A 26,142-nucleotide genomic window follows, 5' to 3' on the forward strand; every position below is an offset into this window, starting at 1 on the left:
TCCTTTTCCATTTAGTTATTTAAAAAATAAACAGCTTGAAATCTAAAAAGTCTAAATTTAAAACTAGAAAACAGGCATGTTTTTTGAGATTAGCAGCTCTATCAATGTATAAAAACTAAAAAAGGTTAAATGGCCATGACTTAAGTTCATAATGACAATGGTGCTATCTAACTCACCGAGCCCTTACTCTGTGTGGGGCAGTGTGTTTATAGCTAAATGCTATAAATATACGGACTATTCTAAACCTTGCACAACAGCTCTAGGAGTAGGTGCCATCATTAACTCCGTTTCCTCTTGAGGAAACTAAGCAGCAGAGGAGTAAGTCACACAAGAAGGTTAAAGTTGCCCGAGGATACGACAACAAATGAATTTCGTAGGTTCACTGACTGGGGCGACTGCAGAGAGAGAGAAGTTATAAGCCCAGACAGGGCAAAGGCGATCAAGGAGTAGAAGAGGCGTCTTCTATACAGAAGGCCTTATTACAAGACACTTGGTGTACTATCTCATTATGTCTTATAACAATCTTACAAGCCAGAAATCAGATTTCATTTTGAAAGTTAACTCATTTGAAAGGATTTTTCAGCTTGAACATCAAATTACATACCGATATAGATCTGATTCAAGTAAAGTGAGTTGTCGAGCAATTTCTATTGGGTGTAAGGTAAGCAGGTCAAAAGTCTCGATGTGCCCAGGTCTGCTTATGTGCCACTCAACCGTAGGAGGTGAACTCTGAAATGTAATATTATGACCTGGCCCATTGTCTCTTGCAATTTTTTTCCTTTGGATTATTTTAGTGATGGATTCAACCCATTTTTTCATTGCTTTACCTGAAATAACATTATATGAAAAGTAACGTTTAAATATTTTACTCAATATTTTATTGAAAAAAAAAGTTTAAAATCATATAAATGATACCTGAATCTCTTTGTTAGAAAAAGTTCATACAACCAAAATTTAAAAATGAAGTTCCCCTTTACCATTTCCCTGTTTCCTATCCCAGTCTCATTTTTCTTCATGTGGCTAACCATTTGTTAATAGTTTGGTATATATTCTTCCACATCCTTTATAAATAAAATGAGAAATTAATTTATTTGCAGAAAATTTTCACTTCTATTGTTCTAAACTTTAGTTCAAAATATTATTTTATAATCCTCTCCAAAAACACTATCTTACACAAATAAGATTTATAATGATAGACCATACAACATTAGCTGTTAACCTAACAAACTGCATTTTATAAACCAAACAGTGCCATAGGACTGATTCCTTCCTTTTGTGTGTTTTTCATGTGGCTTTGTTTTGTACTAGGCATGAAAGTACTATTATTTAATCCTTTATTTTTCGATTCTCATTTAAAGTGTACAGTGGAAACAGAAACAAGTTTGTCAAGGACATCTTTAGAACTAAAAGGGGAACTGGAGATTATCAATTCTAGCTCATTGTGTTACTGAAGTCTAAAGAATCAAAATTATTTCACCCAGTCATTTATCTAACAAGTGGCAGTGTTCAGAAGAGAACTCTTGTTTCTCAGGTCTCAGTTCAATATACTCTGCTGATTCTCTGATATATTACGCACTGTTTACCTAACTGTTTCCCAGTCAACCTCCATTGTGGTGTTACTACAACAGTTCCTAATTGTCCTCTGGTACACATACTTTCAGATGTGTAAAAACAGCAGAAATTGAGATTCTTTCTACCCAATTCCAAAATAATCAGTAGATTTACTAAACGAAAATTCACTAGATCAACAGGATCATTATTAAACAATTTGTAGGTCAAAAAGATTTGATGAAAAAATTTTAACTTTTCCAGTTGGTTATGCTGGCATTATTATAAATACCTCTAAACTACAGTGAGTAGTGATTTTAGCTGGTAGTCACCATACTTTCATTACATATAAAACTAAGGCACTTAAAAAAAGAAACATACCTCTTACGGTTCCAATAAATTCCTCCATTCGCTGCAAAAGATCTGCATCTCTTTCAAAATCATAGAAGTGGTGCTCTACCCAGTGCCGACATACATTTAATACTCTATGGTAGTAACACAGAAGAAGCACTGAATTACATGGGAACTCAAACATAAACATTCATCACAATGAGAGGTATACATGAAAACACAGTAACTCAACAAATTAAATACAGATGACCCTTGAATGACAGGGTTTGAACTGCATGGCTCCATTTATAATTTTTTCCCCCCACTAAATCTATACCACAGTACTACACCCTAGGCAGGTGGTTCAATCTGTGGATGTAGGGGTGATTATAAAACTGGATTTTCTACTCTGCTGAGGGTCAGTGTCCCTAACCCCCAGGGTGTTCCAGGGTCAACTTTAATCTTCGAAGTGGCTTACCACCTTCAAAATTCTATTTTAATTAACACTTATATAGTAATTTCTGATAATTTCTCTTTACTTCACCCATTTTACATGTTACTTCCTCCTTGCTTGGGAAAGATCTTATTTACTTTAACTGTGAAACAAAAGTTCAACAAAGACTTATTTACTTATTTATTTTAATGCTTACCGCAGCTGCACAGGCTGTATATATTCTTTTCTAAATCTTTTTAGTTCTGCACTCAAGGGTTGGTCTCCATTCTCTATAGCGATACGATCAGCTTCTGTTGGCTCAGGCTCTGGAATTTCAAACCTAACATAAAACAGAACAAACTAATGAAAAGATCAATTATATCAAATTATGCCAACAGAAAACTACAAATCTTTTCACTAGTCAGCACAATTAAGAAAGGGCTGTAAAAATTACTAAGGATATACACAACAGTGAAAACAAGTGAGGTATCTATAGTGTAAAGACTAATTTTTAAAAAAGAAATGAATACTTGCCAAGATAAATAAAACTAACTAGAAATGTAATAAGGAATAAAGAATATATGCAATGTCTAAAAAATAGGTATGATTATAAAGTTAAGGGAATGATATTAATTTTGGGCTTGTGTAATTACTCTAAATAATCCAACATAAACTTTTTTAATGGTAAGTTTTGAAAAGTTGAGTGCTCTTTGGTTAGAAACACTTCTCTTGATTATAGTACTTGTTCATTCCATTCTCCTCAACATGTGGTATATTAAAAAAATTCTGTTTAGAACATTTAAATCATTAAAAATTCAATTTCCAGAGCCTAAATTCTACATTTTTATAGTTCTTTAACCTGGTTAATTCTATAAATTTGAAATTTTACATACTGAGTTTCCATGTAAAAATATATTTAAATAATCAAGGCTAACATAGTAATATAAAACAAATGGTCTTCCAAGATATTTTCTTCTTAAAGTATTCTTGCACTAAAATGTAAAGCTCATTCAAAATATTTCTATACCTTAGCTCAATCTCATTAAAAAAAAGAACAAAGAACTTAAACATTTTAAAATGACAGACCTTTCTATTATAAGACTCAGTAGTTCTTGAGGTTTACAAAAGGATCTATATGTTGTAAGAAATGTCCGAACAAAATTGGGATCTATGAAGAAAAAGGAAAAATATCTTATTAAAATCTTTTATGAAGAATGATTAAAATTATTATTTACATTTCCAAAAGAGATTAAATAGTCAACTTTTAAAGTCTGAAAGTGTTTTGACCACACAGGGTGCTTTGGACTTTGTAATCAATTACTAGCTTTAGTTTCTTCCTAAAGTAGCAGAAATATCATCAACACTAAAATTTTACATCAACTTGTTTCTTGACCTCTGCACACTCTGACTAGCTGATATTAAAACTCATTACTGACCACAGAAATGCAAAGGGAAGAAAGGCAGAGCACAGAAGCAAGTTTCTACATGCTACCTGGATCTCAGAGCATCATCAGGTGGTTTCTCTCTCTCAAAAAACACAAAGGCCACAGCAATAACCCATTACTTTTTCCTGCCATCCAGACTAATTTATCTAGGATCAGTTATCTAGATTTCTTTAAATCATGCCAACAGAGCATTCAACTGGAGATTAGATCTTATAATGTCGTTGATTAGGTTAAATTCAGTTTCTAAATTGTTTTGTTTGCTAGAGGTCTTAATTAAAACCGCTAAAAGATGCTTATAAATAAACACCTGCAAGTTATTAAAACTATTAAATGTATGAGAATATGTTGATTTGGCTCTGTTTACAACTTTTAATTACTTGCACTGCAAATAGACACAATGAGGGGGCTTTCCTGGTGGCTAAAGGTTGGACAAGACTGAGTGAGCATACACACAGACACAATCAGAGTTTCTCCATAAGAGCATGAGTCTTCAACTGCTTTTCATTCATCGTAAAGTAAGCAGCTGACTGAGTGTGACCTGCCTGTTCCAGTCTCTGACAGTATTCTCCCAGCCTGTGGAGAAAGGCTGCTGTCGCCAGCACAAGAGACCTGGTGGCTGGGGGACAGCTTCCCATAACGGGGAAAAAGCCACTCACCAGTCATCAAGGCCCACGTTTAGGTGTTGAGAGTCTTTAAGGAGGAGGAGGGGAGAATTCATTAACTTGTGTTTTTTATTGGGAGTATCCTTTTCCTATTTCACATCAGTATGGAATGGTAAGCTCTAATTTAATGATAAATTTATTAAGAGTAGCAACTAAATTAATTTTTGTTAGACTACATACTGTGGGTTCTTTATAAGAAATACTATGTCTTTTATTAGCATAGAATGTAGCAAGAATCAGAATTTATTTGCATGGAAAACCTCTATTTAGTTTAATTTTTGTCTGATTAAGAATCACCCTAAATTTAGCCTGAAAGTAAAATAACTAATTTCCCACCTGCCAAAATAAAATTCATGGATTTATCATAAAACTCTATTTCCAATATACTGGTATATGTGCAACTAATGAACTAATTTAAATATCAGACAACCCTGAATTTAAGATTATAATACTTTAAGTTAAAGACAAACTTACCTAATAAAATATATTCATTTTAAATCCCCTCTTCTCCTTTAGCTTCATACCTTCTGAGGCTAGTGTGGGTTACTGATAAAAGTAATTTAAACAGATACAATCCTTTAGTAATTTCCTCTCTGTTGGTATTTTATTGTTTGTCTTCAGTTACAGAGTTCCTCAAACGTTAAAGACTAATGTCTCAACCAGAAGAAAAGATTTTAAAACAGAAGGCTGTACAAGATTTTAAAACAGAGATTTATATCGGTTTCATCACAATCCTCCCTTCCAAGAATCTTCTTCCTGTTCTGCAAATCTATATGTAAGGTGAGGCTACTCAAAACATCATGTATTTAGGAAGCAAAAGTAGTGGCCACTGTGGAGATACTGAGCCAGACCTTAGTACAGAGTGCTCCAAATATCCCTGAGCAGTCAAAATTAAGGGTGGCCTCTCCTTTAGGGCAACCCACTCCGGTACTCTTGCCTGGAGAATCCCATGGGGAGAGGAGCCTGGTAGGCTATACAGTCCATGGGGGCGCAAAGAGTCGGACACGACTGAGCGACTTCACTTTCACTTTCTCCCTTTTTTAAAACAAAAGTTTATAGTCTAAAAGCCTAAAATCAATATCCAGGTCCATTTTTCCTCAAATTCCACCTAAGGTAAGGCTAAAAATTTGTGGGATATCAAAGCTACTTTTAAGTTGAAAAACAAAAAAAGAAAGCTCTAAGTAAATTAAAGTATGTTTTAAACAAAGTTGGCTATTTTTAAAGGTAAACTATTTTAAAACAGTCTTTTCAGCTTATACCAAAGCTTCTGGCCATTTCAGTACTCTACTAACTAATGAAGATGCTGGGACAGGAATGGTGTGTCCCACTGCCACATCAGTCAAAAGGGATCACATCAATTCCTGGTGTCTGTTACGTAATGAATTCAAAGAGCATTCACATCATTCATTCCATATCATTTCTGTTAAGGGAGCAGGGCTGCTGCTGTTTGTCCCTTTCTACATAGGAGAGAAGTAACTGAGAGTTATCTAAAGTCACACAGTGGAGTGACAGAAATGGAACTGTAATCTGGATGGTGTGTTTTCTGATTTATTGCTTTTTTCTCCCATATCACATAACCTCCCTGTATTAAAGGATTTTGTTAAGGTTTCCAAAGCTGTGGGATCTACGAGTGAATCCACGAGTTATATAGTCACTATAGAAATTTACAGAAATTATTAATTCAGAATAAAGCTGTGAACTGCTAATCTTGGTTAAAGGCACTGAAGTCATTGAAAAATTAGCAGTCTAACTGTGATTCTGTAATTCTTGTTAAGCCTTCTTCCAGATTTTAGGAAGGAGCAGCTGTACCTTCCTGTACACTGTACTCAGAAGAGGAGTTTTTCGAGCTGGCGATGAAATAAACACTCCCACAAGCATCACTGTTGTATTAACTTCTGAAGTGACTCAAGTTTAAGTTGTTTTTAGCCTGATTAGAAATTAGAGCAGACTTGCCAAAAGGAAAAACCAGCAGAAGCTAAAAATAAACCAAGAAAATCTGGCGAAACTTTAAATACTTTCAAACAACATCTTAAAGGCTGCATATATTCCCAGGCTTGAATTAATTCCGGCTCTATTTTTAGTCGAAAGCCATAGAAAACTGCTAATGAATGAAAAACTTATATTAAGGAAGGACATAACATCTATACTTGAAATTTTAACACAAACTATCACATTCCAGATGCTGTTTTTATTTCTATTGATTTCCCTGTTTCAGTGATAGTAACACATATAATGCTACACTAACCACTGGAGACCTTTATCTTACTGATGACAGGAAAGCCCAAGATAATTAGATACTCAAAAAACACCCATCAATAAGGACAGGTTATGTAATATTGTAGAAAAACAAAGTACCTACTTAACATTTATCAGACAATGATAGAAGCTAAGTTTTACACTGCCTCTGATGGTTGTAGAGCAATAGTTATCTCCCTATATTACAAAGTGATGTTTCAGAGACAGATGGAAGGCAAATGCATTAAAAATACATCAGCCATGCTATGCTGATTCGGTTTTAACACATAAGCACAGATATTTGTGGAGAAAATGAAAATCAACTATTTTGATAGTCTCCTCTTTTTGTTTCTTGCTAGTGGATTTAATCTCACAAACTTCTTTCTCAAACATAAATCCTAGTGTATTTCAACATGACCAATGGTAGAAATGTCCTCTGTGGTTTTTCTTCATTTTAGCTAACACTCTTTTCTGCTTGACTCTCAAAGCCCTGTACTAAGATTTCTATCCTGCTCTGCTTCCCTCCCCTCTGTCTACCCAGCCTCTCTGTATGTACAAATTATCTTCCAAGTTTACCATCGTGTTCCTTGTCTAGGTCCAGGTTATTTCAAATAAGATATCTCCTGTTTTCTGCTAGTCTTTAGCTGCCTGTCTCTCTCACTCTAAAGCTATTCTTCCATAATATTTTATTGTACATTTCTTGAAAATCTTACGAAATCAGAATATAACTACTATAATGTTCAGAATACAGCATATTACATTTGAGGTGAAAAACTTAATCCTTTTTTTCAACACATTTTTATTGGCAAGGTCAATACATTTATGAAATATTTGTTACATAGAGTTATTTATGTAAACACCCCTCCCCCAACCACCATAGTGAAACACTGTTAATCAGGATGTCTGTTCATGTGATAATTCTCCCTTTAATATAGCCATTTAAAATGCCACAAGAAACAATAAGCTCCTCAAGAAGGATTTATAAACAATCACTCTTGAATTCCTTAAAAAAGGAAACAGACGCTATGCTGACGCACAAACACTTAAAAAAAAAATCAGAGTTTAAAAATAGTACCGCACTGCCCTATAGATCAAAAATTGTTCAAAAGTATTTTTTAAGAGCTAAAACACCCAAATGGCGCTTATAGAGAACACAAACTTCAAAGAAATCTAATGCAGTTTGTTTTTTTTTTTGGCAAATTTTCTATATGAGGGCCTAAAATAGCAGTAAATATTTTAAAGAAAAATATGAACTGGCTTAAGCTTTTTTAATATCATTTTCTTTAAAACCGAAGTTCACCATCTATGGGAAACCCCTTTTTCCCACACTTTAAAATGAAAAGTTCTTTTTATATAATGTCAGATCTAAAGAGACCCCCTACCTCAAAGTCATCTCATTTCTCTAAAAAAGACTATCAAAACCAGACACACCATCTCCAAACGTTTCTTTACACATGTTGTTTCAAAGTCTCAATAATGAATTTATACTAAATTATTTCCTGTGACTCTTGAATAGAACTGAAATTCCTACTTTCATCTCCTCTTTTATTCATATTGCTTTGTGTTTTCTTATTGTAAATAAAGGTCTCTTCATATCCTTGCCAGATCCAGAATGATACATCTAACAAGACAATTTCCCCCCACACCATTTCAGATGAATTCTGAAGTTCTGATGTAGTTAGCAAATTACTGCTATGCCCAGAAACACTGGATCTGCAGCACCATATATTAAATTCTACATAAGACTGTGTTGTAATCTTTTGAACAACAATTAAGCACTTTCCAATTCACCTAAATTTACACAGCAAGTAACACCAATAGATTGGATTTTGTTAAAAACTAAAATTATAATGACCAACATCTAACTATAAACTAAAATCTATGTATTAAAATAGAAGTTATCCATAGTTAGAATTTATTACCTATTTCAATAAGAAAAAAACCGTACTCTGACTATATCTTCATAGTAAACCCATGTTTGCCCAGAAGTGAAGAGCCATTTATATTCCTGGTAATTCAAACCAAGCAAGTAATTCTATTTTTACTGTTCAATATACGTAATAAAAATTATACTATAATCTAAAAATGAAAAAAAATTCACCTTGTATGAGTCAGTGTAACATGGCAGAAAATAAACTCTATATTTAAAGAGTCAAGAAACCTGATATCTCATACTCTTTCCTGCAATTAACTGATATGATTTCTGGCAAGTCACATAACTTTCAAGGCCTTGGGTTTGGGTCTATAAAGTGAACGACTGAGCATTTAAGATCTATAGCTCTGTTTTATAAATTACTGTAAAACATCTGAGTGAGCCAGTTGACTGAAGCCACAGTGAAGTCTGAATTAAGGAAGGTTAGACGACTTTTCTGTTTTTCGATGACAATGTCTGACCAAGCTATAATCTAAAAAACGTCTCTAAGTAGTGCTTATTAGTTACTGGATTTTCCTCATGTATTACAGCCAATGTCTTCTATTACAATTCTATACAACATAATAAAAACATGCAATCTAACTTTTAGCTTTCGTTTCAGTGCAAGCCACAACTTACACTGTATGTTCTGATAAAAAATACCTATCAAACTACTGAACCAAAATTAAATAGAGCAGACCAACAGTTCTTAAAACAAATGGTTAATCCATTATCACTGTGTGAGGACTCAGAGTCCAATTAAGCTGGAAAAGGTCTTAAAAAATAGCTGCTTGAATGTTTTACAAGTTCGTACATGGTCTATTAAAAACACATTCTATGTTGCCAGTAATACATTTATCATAGACTTTACAGAAGTCAAATAAGCTAGTAATTAATACTTATTGGTATATACGGTAAATCACAGTTCATGAAAGCTGCTTGTGGATTTTAGTTACACTAGTAATATATTTATGACATAAGTTAAAATATTCTATTAATCTTCAAAATAAAATAGAAAAGAAAAATGTCAAAAAAAAACCTCAGCTATAATACTTTAAACCCAACACTGGCTTTTTATTCCTCAAGAAAATTAATGAAAGGAATTTTTAAAACACTTTAACATTTTAAAAAAGAAAAAAGATCTTGTCAATTTAAATTTGGATACACTTAACTTTACAAAGTTCTATAAATCTAGAAAGCTGAGTGCATATTAATTAGAAGTAAAATTATTTAAGTTATTCTATTCAAAAGCTAAAGATTAATATAAATGAGGGTGACTATCAAAAATAACTAATAAAACACCATAGCAAATGTACTATGTCTATAGATTTGGTGAGCACTGTGTATATTAAGGAGAAGATTGCCAAGACTAAAGAAAAACTATCAGCTATGCTTGTTAAGTTTTGTTTGTTTTAAAGTATCTTTATTCAAAAAATAAATAAAAGAATAGGTCTCTAGAAAAGAAATATTTAATTGTAGCACTATAACTACTTCTTAATAATCATAAGTTAGTTCTGTGAAATAAAGCAAGCAGTAAAGAATATTTTTATCACTAACTAGCGCTTTAAGGAAAACAATTATATTAAAAAATTTGAAATTTGAAAATGTTTTCTAAATCAAATACCACTTGACTTGATAGGAAACACTAGTAAATCTTCTTTAGCACCTGCCACTTGTACTGCTCTTCAGAAGAAAAAAGAGTAGTGCTTCTGTCTCACAAACACAGATAAGAAGCTAAGGATTAATTACACTCTCAGTAGTCTAAGAACCCAAAACAAAGGTATTTAAAATAAAATGATGAATGCTTTAGAATGTTTAGGCTAAAAATTTCTGTGAATCTTCTAAGATACAAGAATCAGAATAATGTGGCAAGAAGAACAATTTGAACTTTCATATCCTTAAAAATCCCTTAAGAAGGACCAAAGAAATAACTCTTTTGCAACCATAAATTTCTGGTAATTGAATAGTTTTTAAGCTGTATTCTAGATCTTACAGAAGTTGATGGTGATCAGCCAAATAGATGGGTCATACTTACTACTGAAATTGCACGTATCAAAATTAGTTTCACATGTAAAAAAAGATGACAGAATAATGTATTTATTTTTCATGCAAAATCCTAGGCAGCTTATTTAAATTTTCTATACCTGGATTTTTTATTTTTGTGTCAGCAAAATGAATACAATGACTACATAAGTTTCTAAGTGAAAAATCAATAGTAAAATTGATTAATTAATAAAATCAATTTTACTAAAAAGAGTAAAAATCCCAGTCTTTTTTTGTTATAGTCAACATGTTTCAGTTACTGCCTGCTTACTACCAAATGGCATATGCTTAAAGAGCCTAAACTGCTTTTAAAATTACCTACGGGGGAAAAAAAACCACTATTATTTTACAACAGAAAATATTAGAAAAGAACTACCAAACTGAGGCCAAATAAAAACTAAAAATAAAACACAGGCTTATTTATCCCAGACATGTGGAGATAATGAAAGAGATCATATTTATAACATGATTTGAGATCACAGAAACAGAATCATAATTTTACTCTTTTGCAAGCTGGCCCTGAGAGTTTCCAGGCCATATGAGTAGTTCTGACCAGGTATTTAATAAATTAAACAGATTAACAGTGTTGAATACCATTCATCTTTATTACAGTGGATTACAGTTAACGGATATTCTTAAAAGTTTACTTGAACTGGTGCCAGAATAGTTTCCAGAGAGAACTAAGAGCCCATTTGAAGAACTTTAAAAGCTGGAGAAATTTCCCCAGAAACACACGTATCCTAGAGATAGAAATATATTTAAGCAAAAAGTCTGGAGATGGAGGTTAACTTATACATTCAACTATTTTAAGACCAGCACTTGTAAGAGTTATGTTTGATTTTATGTATCTTTGTAATAAAAGCACTCTTTGAAAATAAGTTTATAAAGAGCTTTCACCTATAGTATTTCATTTATTCTTTCCAACAATATTCTAAGATAGCTGTTGTGATGTTGATTTTTGAGATGAAAACTATGCTACTTCTGAAACCTTAAGGAACTGTGATAGAGTGAGGGTGTGAATCTAAATTTAGTGCTCTTTCCACAGTATTTTATAATCCTCAAAATTCCTAATATGTAGGGAAGCTGAAGAAAACCGGAGTATCATCTGTTACCTTATTAGAAGAAATAAAATGAAAGAATCGACCATTACATTTGTTCCTTATCTTCCGAACATTATATTTGATTCAGCCCACTTAGAGACAAACATGTCTCAACACTCTAGGAAACCTCCAAACCCCTATGTTTATCTCTAAAAATTGCAGTAATAAGGTACATTGTTTTCTAAATAATATCAGTTGTAAAAAAATCCTTAAAATTTAAAAGACCCCAGGATTGCTAAATTTAATAAATTTTAGGAACGCAAATTAAGAAAAAGCAATGCTGTATATATTTGTACTACTGGTACAGTTTTGGTAATGTATACATAACATATATTAGAATTTTTACTTATTTTATAATCCCAGTTATGAAAGAGAAAAAAGACATAAAGGAGTAAAACAATTTTTAGGTCCTAATGATGACTGATTTATCACTAGTTTCGGTCTTATTTTTGCCACTGGCTAACTGGGTAAATTTAGCCCAGTAACTTTATTTATAACTCTGATTGTAAAAAAAATAACATATGTGAATGTGGTAGAAAAATGATAGAACTTCATAGAATTATAAAGTGGCAGTATTTTTAGTCAAAGGAAAATGAACTCTGACAATGCGGAGGTCTTTTGTTGTCAGTTTGCTTTCTATTTTAGGCACAATGACCTGTGCAGCAAAGAAATATCAGCCTGAAGGAGGAGAGTGAAAGTGACAGGCAAGTTCATACTTCTTACCTGCATACATGTGGTATGTGAGCCTCTCTATAAGTTTAATAACGGTTCCTGCCTTGATAATTGGAATCCCAGCTTTGGGCTGCACGTTTTCTTCAAATATGATATTTTCTTCAGAGTCAGGCTCTGCAAATCTGTAAACGTCAGCACTAGGGAGCCTCATCTGCTCCTCCTTCTCTTCCTGCAGCATGGTCACGTCGAGCATTCTTTCCAGGGTACTCCGGTACTGCAAAGATATCAGTGCTGCCATCCAGTTGTTCTTCTCTTCAGCTGACTTGGCAGAAAATATGACACTATTTTCATCTTTTAAAATTATTTCAAAAGCATGCTTGTACTCACTGGTGTCATCTTTGTCATTAATTTGTACCTTTCTCATAAAAAACTTTTCTTTAAGACGATATTCTGCATTGCTAGCACCAGGTAGTCTTGGCTGCCCATGATTTGATTTACAGCAAATCATTAAGCCATCAAAGAGAAATATGTGTCTCTCATGTTTGGCTCCTACACGTGTTAGAGTTCCTTCCATTATAAACTCATTGCAACACTGTCCAATGTCTTTTCCCTCCCAACCATCAATATTCTTCTGAATCTCGTTCATTTTCTTGATTGCTAGTTGTTTCCCCTTCATTTGCTGACTATAAAACCGACATGCAGATTCACTGGGATAAAGGAAAAAAACACTGTTAGTACAAAGATGACAGGGAATCTATAATTCATGAATATAAACAACAGTGCTAAAGTATATTTTTAAAAGTTGCACTGTGAAGGTTTTCACTGATTCTCCAAATATATTAGTGTTACAAAGTTGCACAATTTTGGAAACTAAAGCAACACATTAGAGACATTTTTTTAGTGCTCTAAAAAGAACAACTGACTATTGACAAAAATCTACCCTATATTTTTAGCTACAGAATGATTATTTCTACCATGGCTACTAAATATTTAGAATGACAAGTATTACAAAGTAGCCCAATACAGTGAAAAAAAAAAGTAAGAGATTAAAAAATTTATCTAGAAATGCTTAAGTAGACAATACCTAAAGCTAAAAACCATGCACTTACTATAATTAGGAAACTGGAAGCGTATTATCTGAAAATGCCTCGAGTTACATAATCCCTAAAATAAAGGCCACTAATTTTACTTTGACAGAACAATGTTGTTGACATAAATCTACCCAATACATTTGCTCTATCTCTCCTTTAGCTTACCAGTTGACTCTCAGGAGGTCTTGTCTGGGAGTATGCAAGGAAAATGCACAAATATGAAAGGTTTTTCAAACAATAACAAATTCTCTTGGCTTTGATGTCACTTCCTCTGAAAGACCAAGCTTGTCACTAAAAGTATTTTCTTCATTGTTTACTTGAGGAGGGACCAGGGATCCCTGAATTTATACCACAGTATTGAGGGTGAAAAGGAGGATTATTTTTAAAAAAGTGAAAATATTCACCTCAGTCTTCGTTTTGCAAGACTTTTAGAACATATTTTTTCCATACCACTCTGAACATTAAGCAAAGCTGTTATTGCTTGTTTCAAACATTCTTTGTCTTCTTGATCCTCACTCTTTTCTTCTAACTGCTGCAAAGTTAAAAAGGACAAATCTGAATTAACAGAACAGTTCTGGATAAAAATAAAACCCATTTTATTGATAAAGATAACACTGACTCAACTCTACTGCAATTAAGTTTTTAGTTTTGTCATAAAATATATTATTCTTTTTAAAAGTCCCTTTCTTCTAATATGTATCACTATCCGTATGAATATGGAACCTAGTTTTCCTAGATTTTCAGTAAAACTAGTAAAATATATATCAGTGGAACTCAAGCACACTTTCAATTACTGGCTAAAGATACTACATGTGCCAGCAGAAAAAGTAAAGTAGAAACAGTGTAAAAAGATGTCACACCTTCTGACAGGCAGCAATGTGCATTTTTTCAGACAAATATTACTGAAAAGAAATGAGGAATATGAATTATATTTTTAACTATCACAGGTCTTGGAACAGCAGTAGACACATAGGTGAGATTTTTTTTTTAAGTTGTGTAATTTGGTCTTAGGCTTCTGATTGCCACATTACTGTTCTCGGCAATGGAATGCTTAAGAAAGATGCTTAAATATATAGAGAAGGATGCAATATAGTATAAAGGCAGTTGAACATACAAGGCCTCAGATCAAAATTTGACTCTTACTTTCTGTGTGGACTTGGGGCAAGTTATTTCATTGAGTCCCACTTTTCCTGTCAAATGAGGTTATAAAATGCCTACTTTGCTTATTTTACGGGGTTGCTCTTAAAAGTCAAAGCATTCTGAAAAAAATCAAAGTCCTTTGCAAAATAGTAATGTACAACATTATTGTAAACTGCTTTCCTTTATAATTTAACTACAGAATTAACATTAGTATCATGAAGAACTTTGTCAGTATTCACATGTGAAGATTTTGAGTAAAACTAGGAATGTATGTTAGTGGAACTCAAGCACATTTTCAAATACTAGCTAAAGATACTACATGTGCCAGACAGAAAGTCTGTCTTAACAGAGATTGAGTCATTAATAATTACGAATAATCAATATGACAAGGTGGTGATAATTCAAGCAAGCAATTAACTGAGGTATAAGTGACAATAATTCAGTAACCTTATAAATCTGTGGCTATCAAAGAGAAGTTAAGAAATAACATATATTAACAGAGTTTTCATGCAACATTTGAGAACACTTAGTCTCTATCATAAGTGAAAAAAACTTGAGAAATAAAACCATAAAAAATTCAAAGTAATTTACAAAGGCTTACTTTTCAATGAGCTTTATTATCCTTTAGCATTGGGTTGGCCAAAAAGTTCATTTGGGTTTGTAAGATGTTACAGAAAAAAACGAAAAAAAAAAAAAAAAAGATGTTACAGAAAAACCCAAACAAACTTTTTTGCCAACACAACACTTTAAAAGCCTTATGTTCAAGAGGCGTTTCTTAAAGATTAATAATACATTCTTTTTTGTTTCAACTGATAAAGGTTACACACACACGTTGTGTGTGTCTACTAATGACCTATGAAAAGTAAACATATTCAATGCTCCAAACCATTTTTATAAAAATAATTTACTTAAAATATCTTAATGCTCAAATATTTCAGAAGTAACAAATATAAAACATTAGGTCTTATTATTCAAATTTCTTATATCCATTATTTAAAATTCACTGAGGCATAATCCACCCTCTCTGGAAATTTAGTCTCATTTGTGTTAAATAGAACAAAAATCTAGTCACAAAATTTCCAACATAAAAAGGGTTGTAGAGGAGACAGTTTTTAAAGGATAAGAGACTTAAAAATAGATACATTAAAAAATGCAAATACTTTTTATTCATAGTGTTCCTCTTCACTATGGTCAGCTATATCTATATTAAAGAAAGCCAATGGCCAAGTTTTCATGAAGATAACTAGGTTTTTACTTAAGGGTAGGCTGAAAGCTGGATTCTGGGTAATCTTTCAAAGTATCTTCCATCTCTATTGGGCTTCCCTTGTGGCTCAGCTGGTAAAGAATCTGCCTGCAATGCGGGAGACCTGGGTTCGAACCCTGGGTTGGGAAGATCCCCTGGAGAAGAAAATGGCAACCTGCTCCAGAATTCTTGCCTGGAGAAGCCCATGGACAGAGGAGCCTGGCAGGCTACAGTCCACAGGGCCGCAGTCAGACACTACTGAAGCCACTTAGCACACAACAGAATATTAGAGTCCTTTATATTCTATCCTTTGATTTTTTAATATCATTAATTCAAGCAAAAATACCGGAAGTCATATAAGACACACAATTCTAACACACATAAAAAGTACTTTCAAAGTAATAGATCCATTTAGATATGCATTTGATTTTCTATTCTAAAAAATGTTTTAAATTTCTGAGTCATGTTATCTACCATTAACTATAGCATTTCACGGGGCTTTTCTGGTGGCTCAGATGGTAAAGAATCTGCCTGCAATGCAGGAGACCTGCGTCTGATCCCTGGTTGGGAAGATCCTCTGGAGGAGGGCATGGCAGTCTACTCAAGTATTCTTGCCTGGAGAATCCCATGGACAGAGGAGCCTGACAGGCTACAGTCCATCGGGTTGCAAATAGTCAGACACGACTGAGCTACTAAGCACAGCACAGTATTTCACATACAGAATATACTGGTGTATCAAAAATATTTTAAATGTATTTTAAAAGCATAAATGCAAAGTCTTTGAAAAAACATGAAACTTTACTGATGAAATAATTTTCAAATGTAATATTTACCTTTATAGCATTAGTCAAGCATCTAAAACAAATTTCAATGTAATAAATGACTTTTCTTATAAGCATTCTTTGCTTCTTTTACTTAACATAGCTGATTTAAACTGGGCATTGGTGAAGAATAATTCAAGTTAACTATCACCAAAGAGGTAGCTTATTGTTGCTACAGAAATAAAGCAAGGGCAATTAGTATGTAAATGAAACTTTACAAAGCAGCATCTTCTCATTACCAAAGTGATATCCATGCTTTTCAGCAACAATTTAATTTTACAAATGCTGTTCACTAAAAATTGCAAATCCTGATGATATATTGCCATATATGAAAATATACTTAACCTTATTCAGAGAATCATATTCTAAAGCACAATGGTAACTCATAATGATCTATAGAGATGGTTATATTTACATTTTCAAAAGAAAGGAGTCACTTTCACCAGTGATTTGGGGTGGGGAGGAATCCTTTAGAAATAAGTAGAAGGAGCAGTAGTCAACATGGTATACCGCGTGCCCAAAGGAAACCCTGAGAAACTGAGCACTGAAGAACTGATGCTTTTGAACTGTGGTCCTGGAGATGGCTCTTGAGAGTCTCTTGGACTGCAAGATCAAACCAGTCAATCCTAAAGGAAATCAGTCCTGAATATTCACTGGAAGGACTAATGCTGAAGCTGAAACTCTAATACTTTGGCCACCTGATGCGAAGAACTGACTCACTGGAAAAGACCCTAATGCTGGAAAAGATTGAAGGTGGGTGGAGAAGGGGACGACAGAGAATGAGATGGTTGGATGGCATCACCAACTCTATGGACATGAGTTTGAGTGAACTCCGGGAGTGGGTGATGGACAGGGAAGCCTGGCGTGCTGCAGTCCATGGGGTCGCAAAGAGTCGGACACGACTGAGCAACTGAACTGAACTAAGAGGCTATACACTGGAAAAAGATAATTCACAATAGTATTCAGTAGATGAATAAAATTAACAATTGGTTTATACCTTAAAAAAATAAAGTGTTGAACCTGACACAATTTTATGAGTCCAACTCACAAACAAACTGTCCAATTCACAATCAAATAATGCCTTCTCTTTTTAAAAAAACAAACTTGAATCTATATGCTTTTATTTCTAGAAATTAAGTTTTCTCCAACACGAAATAATATAAAATGAAGGAACTGCCAATTACTTGATGATCGAGGCAGGCAGGACCAGAACCCAGGAGTCTCATCTCTCAGCCCTTTTCAATATACTATCCAGAGAACTGAAAAGACTGTAAATACCTGTTTAAAAAATATTCATCAAATAAAACTTATTGCATTCAAATGGTAAATTGCAATGCATAAGGATGACAAAACATATCATCAAGGATAAACACTGTAGCATAACTAAATTGCTGTGCTGTACACCCAAAACTTACACACTATTGTAAACCAACTGTACTTTTATAGTTTTTTAAAAATACATACTAATATAATTAAGATTTGGAAAATAAGGATTTCTCTTTATCTTAAATATTATATATACATATAAGATTTCATCACAAAATGTGAGAACAAAAGCAAAGATGGGAATCACGAGGTAAATTTCATAACAGGAAGTTCCTTCCTTTCCCCTCCAGTTATTTTCTGAGTCAAAGTAATTTCATTTATGCAGATAATTCTACAATACATAAAATTTCAACCAGTATATGATTTTAATGATATTAACAAAATTTGATCTTCTTTACTTAACCCTCATTTTCCCCCAAGACAAGTGAGGAGATGACCATTTTTAATATGGTATATATTACATGAAATAAATGGAATAGCAGTAAAATAGTATCTAATTCTTCAATAATTATAATTTAAATGAAATAGTATCTTTATTAAATTAGTCAAATGGTTGAATATATAAAAAGGAAATCTTAAAATATAAATTATAACATGACATAGTTCACTATTAGGAAATAAAAGCAAAATGTTCAAAGTTGTTGAGGAAAGTTACAAGTCTTATTAAGATAATTAAACGGTCTTTTGTACATTTTTAGAAACTATTTAGAATATTAGCAGTAGCTGACTGCAAACAGACTCAAAAGGGCAGTCTACAGAAGACTTCCAGTAAAGTTCCAATCAGAATTAATTTAACAAATATTTAATTAACCATCTATCATTCATGAAGAAAGTGAAAGTCGCTCAGTTGTGTCTGACTCTTTTCAACCCTATGGACTGTAGCCTGCCAGGCTCCTCTTGGGGATTCTCCAGGCAGGAATACTGCAGTGGGTAGCCTTTCCCTTCTCCAGGTGATCTTCCCTACCCAGGAATCGAACCAGGGTCTCCTGCATTGCAGGAGGACTCTTTATCAGCTGAGCTACCAGGGAAGCCCCTATCATTCATAAGTAATAAAAATATGATAGTGAGGAAGCAAAATCTGGTTACTGCTATTAGAGCTTAGAGTGTTAAAGAGAAGACAAATGAACAACAAAATGATATAATGGGGAAACATAGGGCACTCTGGAAATATACAGCAAGAATCCCTAACCTAATAAAGGGACAGAAGAATACAGCAAAGAAGTCTGCCAGAAAGAAATGACTATAAGGTTTGAAGGATAGGAATGGTTTACCCATGGGGCAACAGAGGTACAAAAAAATGTATTAGGCAGAGGAAATAGCTTGTTAATTCAAAGAGTTATTTAGGGCCAACGTTGAGAGAAATGAGGCTGAAGAGTAGAACTTGGTGAGTGGAAAGGGGTTAGGGGTGGACAGAAGTGATGGGTCAAGATGCTAGAGAAGTCAACAATAACCAAGCCAGGACTTGTAATCCTTATTAGGAACTTGAACATTAACCTGGGTCAATGGGAGCCGTTAAGGATTTGAAGCAAATGGCAACCCACTCCAGCATTCTTGCCTTGAAAATCCCACAGACGGAGGAGCCTAGTAGGCTACAGTCACGGGGTCACAAAGGGTCAGACACAACTGAGCGACTTCACTTCACAATGGTATCGAATCTGCATTTTAGAAAGATGGCTTTGGTTTGGTTACCCAGTCAACACCAAACTGGGGGATGGGTGGGGATGAGACTAAATGGAGATTTGTGATAACCCAGATGAGATGATCACGGCTCTCAAGAGTACTGAGAAGAAATGAACAGAAGATGAAATCAAAAGATCCTTTTCAAGAATGAAAAGGACTTATTTGGTCAGTAGGAGGCTTTTCTGATGGCCCAGCGAGTAGAGTCTGCTTGCAATACAGGAGACACCAGTTCAATCCCTGGACCTTGAATATCCCCTGGAAGCGGCAATGACAACCCACTCCAGTATTCTTGCTTGGAAAATCCTATGGAGAGAGGAGCCTGATGGGCTATAGTCCATAGGGTCGCAAAGAGCTGGATACGACTGAGCAACTAACAACACACACACACAAGTGGATGTAATGTGGAAAAGGACAGAGAAGAGTTGAGGACTTCCAGGTCTCTATTTTGAGTAACCAAATGGATAGTGGGACCACTTCACTGAGTGAATGAACACAGAAAGAGTGGTTTTGCTGGGAAAGATGAGGAGTTTTCAAGAAAGTGAATTTGATTTGCTTACACAATAAATAAGCACAGCTATTCAAAAGATAGGTGGACAATAAACAGCCTACACTGCCCCATTTCCTCTTTCATACCCCTCTCTTCATTTAATCTCTTTAATCTTACTGAAATCAGCATAAATTCCTGATTTTCTTCATGCTACTAAAAGTAACCTTTGGATTGATACATCTATTATCTGACAGCAAAGGGGTCACTGCTTTTTCTAGGTAAACTTCATGAGTAAATGATGAGATGGGAGTGGGGGAGGGGAAGGGTGTGACATGGTTCAGGACATACTATTCCCCAATCTGGCACCTTGGTATACTGAATACTTTAAAAGTTGAAGAAGTTTGAGAAAATAGCATAAGGGAGAGAGAAGGTCAGTGACCTTCCCATTTCTATTTTCTCAAATTCCTTCAGTTTAAAATACTCAATATGTAAGGTTCCTGTGTCATGTAAAACTTACATTAAATAAATCTGTATGCTTCTCTCCTGTTAATTTTTTGTCAGTTTCCTTTTCAGACCCAGCCAGGGACTCTAAAAGGGTTGAGGAAAAAACTGTCCTCCCCTACAGGTGCTTGGGAAAGGAAATAATCTGAAAAAATAAAAAAGCATATTGTAATGGAGAACAGTACGGCTTGTTAATTGTATCTCAATAAAGGTGTTTCTTTAAAAAGTAATAATTTAATACTTTTAGCTAACTATATGCTCTTCAATTTTCTGTATATCTATTAAAGTGGAAGTGTTAGTCACTTAGTCTTGTCTGACTTTTTGTGACCCCACAGCCTGTAGCCAGCCAGGCTCCTCTGTCCATGGAATTCTCCAGGCAAGAATACTAGAGTGTGTAGCCATTCCCTTCTCCAGGGAATCTTCCCAACCGAGGGATCGAATCCCAATCTCCCCCACTGCAGGCAGATTCTTTACCATCTGAGCCACCAGGAAGCCCATATACCTATTAAAATGGGTTTTAAATGGTCTTAGCCATCAGGCTGATGGTAAGTTCAGTTTCCAGTCTGAAACACGCAGTTATCAAAGAAAGACATGGCAAGATTTTATGGTTTTAAAAAAGTAAACGGCAACTCTACTTAATGCTCTATGGTAACCTAAATGAGAAGGGAATCTAAAAAAGAGGGGATATAAGTATATGTATAGCTGATTCACTTTGCTGTACAGCAGAAACTAACACAACACTGAGAAGCAATTACACTCCAATAAAATTACTTTTAAAATAAAAAATAAAATGTAATTAAAAGAACCTGTAAAATGTAAAAAAATAATTTTTTTAATTAAAAAATTTTAAAATGAAAGTGACTATACATCAGTATGCGTTGGTTCCAAAAAAAAAAAGTAAACGGATTCATTAAAATATCTACAGCAGTTCTTAAGATTTTGCTAAATTGGTTTTATTCATCCCCTTTTGTCTTTCTTTGCTGTCCAGAAAAATGGAAAATTACAATTAATACAAACATTAAGTATATAATAAGAATTAAAACTGTCTATGTGAAAGTTTTTAAGTACTTCTGAACAAAAGAATGATACAGACAGATAATGATGAAAGTATTATTATCTATTAGTAAAATAATTACCAGTTAAATATTATAGTATCAGAAATTCTGAAAACTTTTTAAAACAGCGAAGCACTTAATGAAAGAAAAGATCTTACAACTTAAAAAAAGAAAAAGAAAGAAACTGAAATATAACTGAAAGGCCAAAATGCTGGTGAATACTGTTACCAAGCTCCTTTCATCTGACTTAAAACCAATTTTTTGTAATAAGGCCAAATTTATTTTTATTTTTAGCTTAAAGAAAAGGAGAGTGTTTAGTGAATTTCCTGCTAAAAGAGTGGGATAAAACTGAATACAGTGTTTATTTGATGAAGAAGTCATAACACAACAGCAAAAAATGAAAAACAAGGATAGGTGTTTCCAAGTATCACTATTACGCTTTCAGATTGAAGTAATCCTGCTGCTGCTAAGTCGCTTCAGTCGTGTCTGACTCTGTGCGACCCCACAGACAGCAGCCCACCAGGATCCCCCGTCCCTGGGATCCTCCAGGCAAGAATACTGGAGTGGGTTGCCATTTCCTTCTCCAATGCATGAAAGTGAAAAGTGAAAGTGAAGTCGCTCAGTCGTGTCCGAATCCTAGTGACCCCATGGACTGCAGCCTACCAGGCTCCTCTGTCCTTGGGATTTTCCAGGCAAGAGTACTGGACTGGGTCACCATTGCCTTCTCCGGAAGTAATCCTAGGTAACTGTAAAAAGTTTTTAGAATTCCTGCTAATCAGATAAAATTTGTGTAATGTTTTTGTATGGGAATATTTTAAGCTCAAGCATGTTATCTAGGTGAGGAAAAAGAAAAAGGATGATTTAAGAACTGTGCTTATGCTTAGTCGCTCAGTCATGTCCAACTCTTTGTGACGCCATGGACTGTAGCCTGCCAGGCTCCTCTGTCCATGGGGATTCTCCAGGCCAGAATACTGGAGTGGGTTGCCATGCCCTCCTCCAGGGGATCTTCCCAACTCAGGGATTGAACCCAGGTCTCCCACATTGCAAGTGGATTGTTTACCATCTGAGCCACCAGGGAAGCCCAAGAATACTGGAGTGTGTAGCCTATCCCTTTTCCAGGGGAACTTTCTGACCCAGGAATCAAACTGGGGTTTCCTACATTGCAGGCAGATTCTTTACCAGCTAAGCTACCAGGGAAGCCCCCCCCCCAAAACCAATGCAACTGATTTTTAAACATGCCCAATATTCAAATTGTATTTTAAACAGGATTTAGCTATTTTTATCTTTAAATTTAGTAGAATACATTTTCTAATGTTAGCGGCTCTCTTGCCTACCTGTGGAATCTGAGTTGCATCCCTTCACTGTATCCCCTCCTATTGTCACAGATAACAAAGCCACAACAAATACTGAAGCAGAGCTATAAAAATGCAAGAACTTCCAGTAATGGTGGTGCAGTAGTCTTGAGAACCATCTGCAGATAACAATTATTCAATCTAAACAAAAAATTAAAAATATTTATAGGCACTGGAAAACATTCTTTTATTCTAAAAGAGAGCATAAGCCAGAAGTACTATTGCTCTTAAACAGTTACAACTAGAAAGTGTACAGTTGTGGGATTAGGGTTTTCCCCCAACCTCCCATGATGAGAGTGAGGAAGAATGAAAGGAAGAGTTACAGGCTAGAGATGAAAGTTAGCAGAATATAAGAGGAAATGAAGGGGGAAATCTGGAAGTGAATGAACTACAGAAGGTTGAGACACAAAATCTGAGGATTCTACTCAAACATCTGGCTGACTGCTAAGCTCTGAATGCATGAAAAGAGTCCAGTGAAGTAATGTGGCAGAGATGAGAGAGAATCTACTTTTGAAACACAGTGCTATAAGGGATAAAGTTCTGCTTTTCTTAAACTGAGTTTACTCCTCAAATGTACATAGCTCAGACAGCAGAAAGCTGAAGTCTTACTCATTTGAGGTGTTAGGAAACAGAGCCTGAGTCTGGTAGAGTGCATGGAAATTAAGGGGGAATCTCTAGGTGTAAGGGAACCAGAGACTGTACCCCCAAAATTCAACATTACCTCTGCCCAAACATTTAGTCTGTCAAGTCATTCACATGTAGGGCAGACGGGAGAGAATTAGGCTAAAAGAGTAGCATATGGAAATCCTAAAAAGTGAACAGAGATATCAGCTGCTACACAACACAGAAGAGACAAATTTGAGTTGAGTCCTAGGTGGCACAGGGGTAAAGAACCCACCTATCAATGAAGGAGACGCAGGTTCAATTCCTGGGTCAGGAATATCCATGGAGTAGGAAATGGCAACCCACTCCAGTATTCTTGACAGGAAAACTCCATGGACGATGGAGTCTAGCGGGCTACCGTCCATGGGGCTGTAAAGAGTCGGACACGACTGAGCACGCACACACGCAAATCAGAAAAGTAAACTGCCCACTAGAGTAAAAACCCAACAATCCAAAACAAAGCAAAAGACAGATGCACAAACGGAACCCCAACAGTCCTCAACACAACAGAATCCAGAGATGTTAGCCAGCAAAAATACTGGGAAAATGTGACCCATATTTGAGGGAAAAACCGAGTTAGTGGAAACTGGCTCCATGCGGCCCAGGTGTCGGGTTTAGGAAAGACTTCAAAGTAGTTTATGTGACCATATTCAAAGAATTAAAGGAAAACACAGTCGTCTTGAGTGCTCAGATAGGGAGTCTCTGGAAACTATAAAACAAAATCCAAATGGAAATTCTAGAGTAAGTATAATAACTAATAATTCTATTGACAGAGCAATAGAAATTACCACTTTGAAGAACAACAAAAAAATGTTTTAAGAAATATGAATAGTCTCAGAGACGTATAGGACAACATAAAGTAGTTCTACACACATGGTAACTGGCATTCCAGAAAGAAGAGAAATGAGAAAAATGGCAGAGAAAGGAGTACTGTAAAAGCAAGGTAAAAATCTTAAACACGAAAGGATTGTGAAACTTAAAACAGGAAATTAACCCTAAAAAGTGTTAGGATAATCTCATTTATGAAACAAAATACCTTTCAAAACCATCGCTCTGTTCTTATCAAAGAAAAAATCACGAAAACTATAATTGTTCCTCATTGCAGTTTAGTTGATTTAAAGTTTTAAATCTAGAGTAAAACATTAATCAGCTGTTTGTTTATAATGGTTCCTGAATTACACTATTTTATGTTTAACTTTAGTCATCAACATCTGTGGTCAGATATACCATTTAGCTCAATGCTTTGAGTCCATGGTTTCTGGAAGAGAATTTCTAAATTTAGAAAGCTAGTTCAAAGGAATGGAAGCTAGACAGACCTTTTCTGGGCTTCTTTTTGTGATACTTATAGAAAAGCCATGTTTTCTAAATCTCCTCTTATTGCTGGTATTAAACATTGGCTTATGAGCAGTATTAAAAAAATGGTCTGAAGCATACAGCAACCAGATGGAGAATATTGAAAAAAAACTAGATAAGAAATCACCTAGAGTAGAAGATGTTTGATACTTTCCCGCTCCCCAAATGAAAAAGCAACAAACCAAAGCCATTAACAAATGCATACACGGTGTCTGTAGCAGGGGGTCTGCAGAGCATATTTCTTTACAAAAGAGTTTCTGGAGCACTATGTGAAGGCCACTAAGGGGTGTTTAAAGTGAATGATGTAGCACAATTTATATTTGCCTTTTCCATTTGTTGTATATTATCCTGAAAAAGGAAAAAAAAAAAAAAACTACTCTGGGAGGAAAAGTATCTCCTACTTTTAACATCCCTCAGTTCCTAAGTTTTCTATTCCCTGCACCATTCAGATCTAAGTTCTTACCTGTAATCCTTTCCCACAATTCTGTACTTAAGCATTTGGGACTATAATTTTGGTAATATTTATGATGTTAAAGGGAAAATTTAAGAACTATTCAAGTCAGTACACAAAAATCGAGGAATATTAGGAAATTAAATGTTAATATGTAACACAGGAAGCATCTAATCATGTGAGCATTCAGATTACAATCTTTAGTGTCTCTTATTTTCTAAAGTAAAGCTGGTGACCAAGACAAGCACTGCACTGTTATTAACAAATTAACATCTATTGCAATATTTACTATTCTATTGGTTTTTAATCTTCTCTAAAAGCAGAAGGTTGTTATGATGTGTTAAAATTAAACCTGGAAATGTTTTCTCTCAATTATTTTGCTAGTCTTGCACTTTTTATTATCAGTGAAACCTAAGAAAAGAATGGAGGTTTTAAATGTTAAATTTTATATTATTTTTTCATTTAAGGGAAACCATACATGATAACCCCAACCTCAGTTATATACATTAGTCTTACTCAGATGATTGTTAGTAATTCTGTATCCCTGTGAATTTTTACTATTTGAAAAATACTGCAATTGTTGGCTTTTCACTAAATTG

The 26,142-nt window shown here is 34.5% G+C and overlaps 1 protein-coding gene across 1 annotated transcript in view; it reads right to left on the minus strand.

The window, feature by feature from the left end:
* Window positions 1–26,142, minus strand: part of SOS1 (SOS Ras/Rac guanine nucleotide exchange factor 1) — a 127,630-nt gene that overhangs the window by 27,088 nt on the left and 74,400 nt on the right. The window contains exons 9-14 of the mRNA XM_052647909.1: window positions 13,876–14,003; window positions 12,432–13,087; window positions 3,398–3,479; window positions 2,529–2,651; window positions 1,930–2,033; window positions 605–827 (exon numbers count right to left, since the gene is read on the minus strand). Of these exons, the coding sequence (XP_052503869.1) occupies window positions 605–827; window positions 1,930–2,033; window positions 2,529–2,651; window positions 3,398–3,479; window positions 12,432–13,087; window positions 13,876–14,003 (1,316 nt within the window). The remainder of the gene's footprint in view (window positions 1–604; window positions 828–1,929; window positions 2,034–2,528; window positions 2,652–3,397; window positions 3,480–12,431; window positions 13,088–13,875; window positions 14,004–26,142) is intronic.

Source organism: Budorcas taxicolor, chromosome 11 (assembly GCF_023091745.1).
Source record: "Budorcas taxicolor isolate Tak-1 chromosome 11, Takin1.1, whole genome shotgun sequence".
In the NCBI taxonomy this organism is placed as follows: Eukaryota; Metazoa; Chordata; class Mammalia; order Artiodactyla; family Bovidae; genus Budorcas; species Budorcas taxicolor.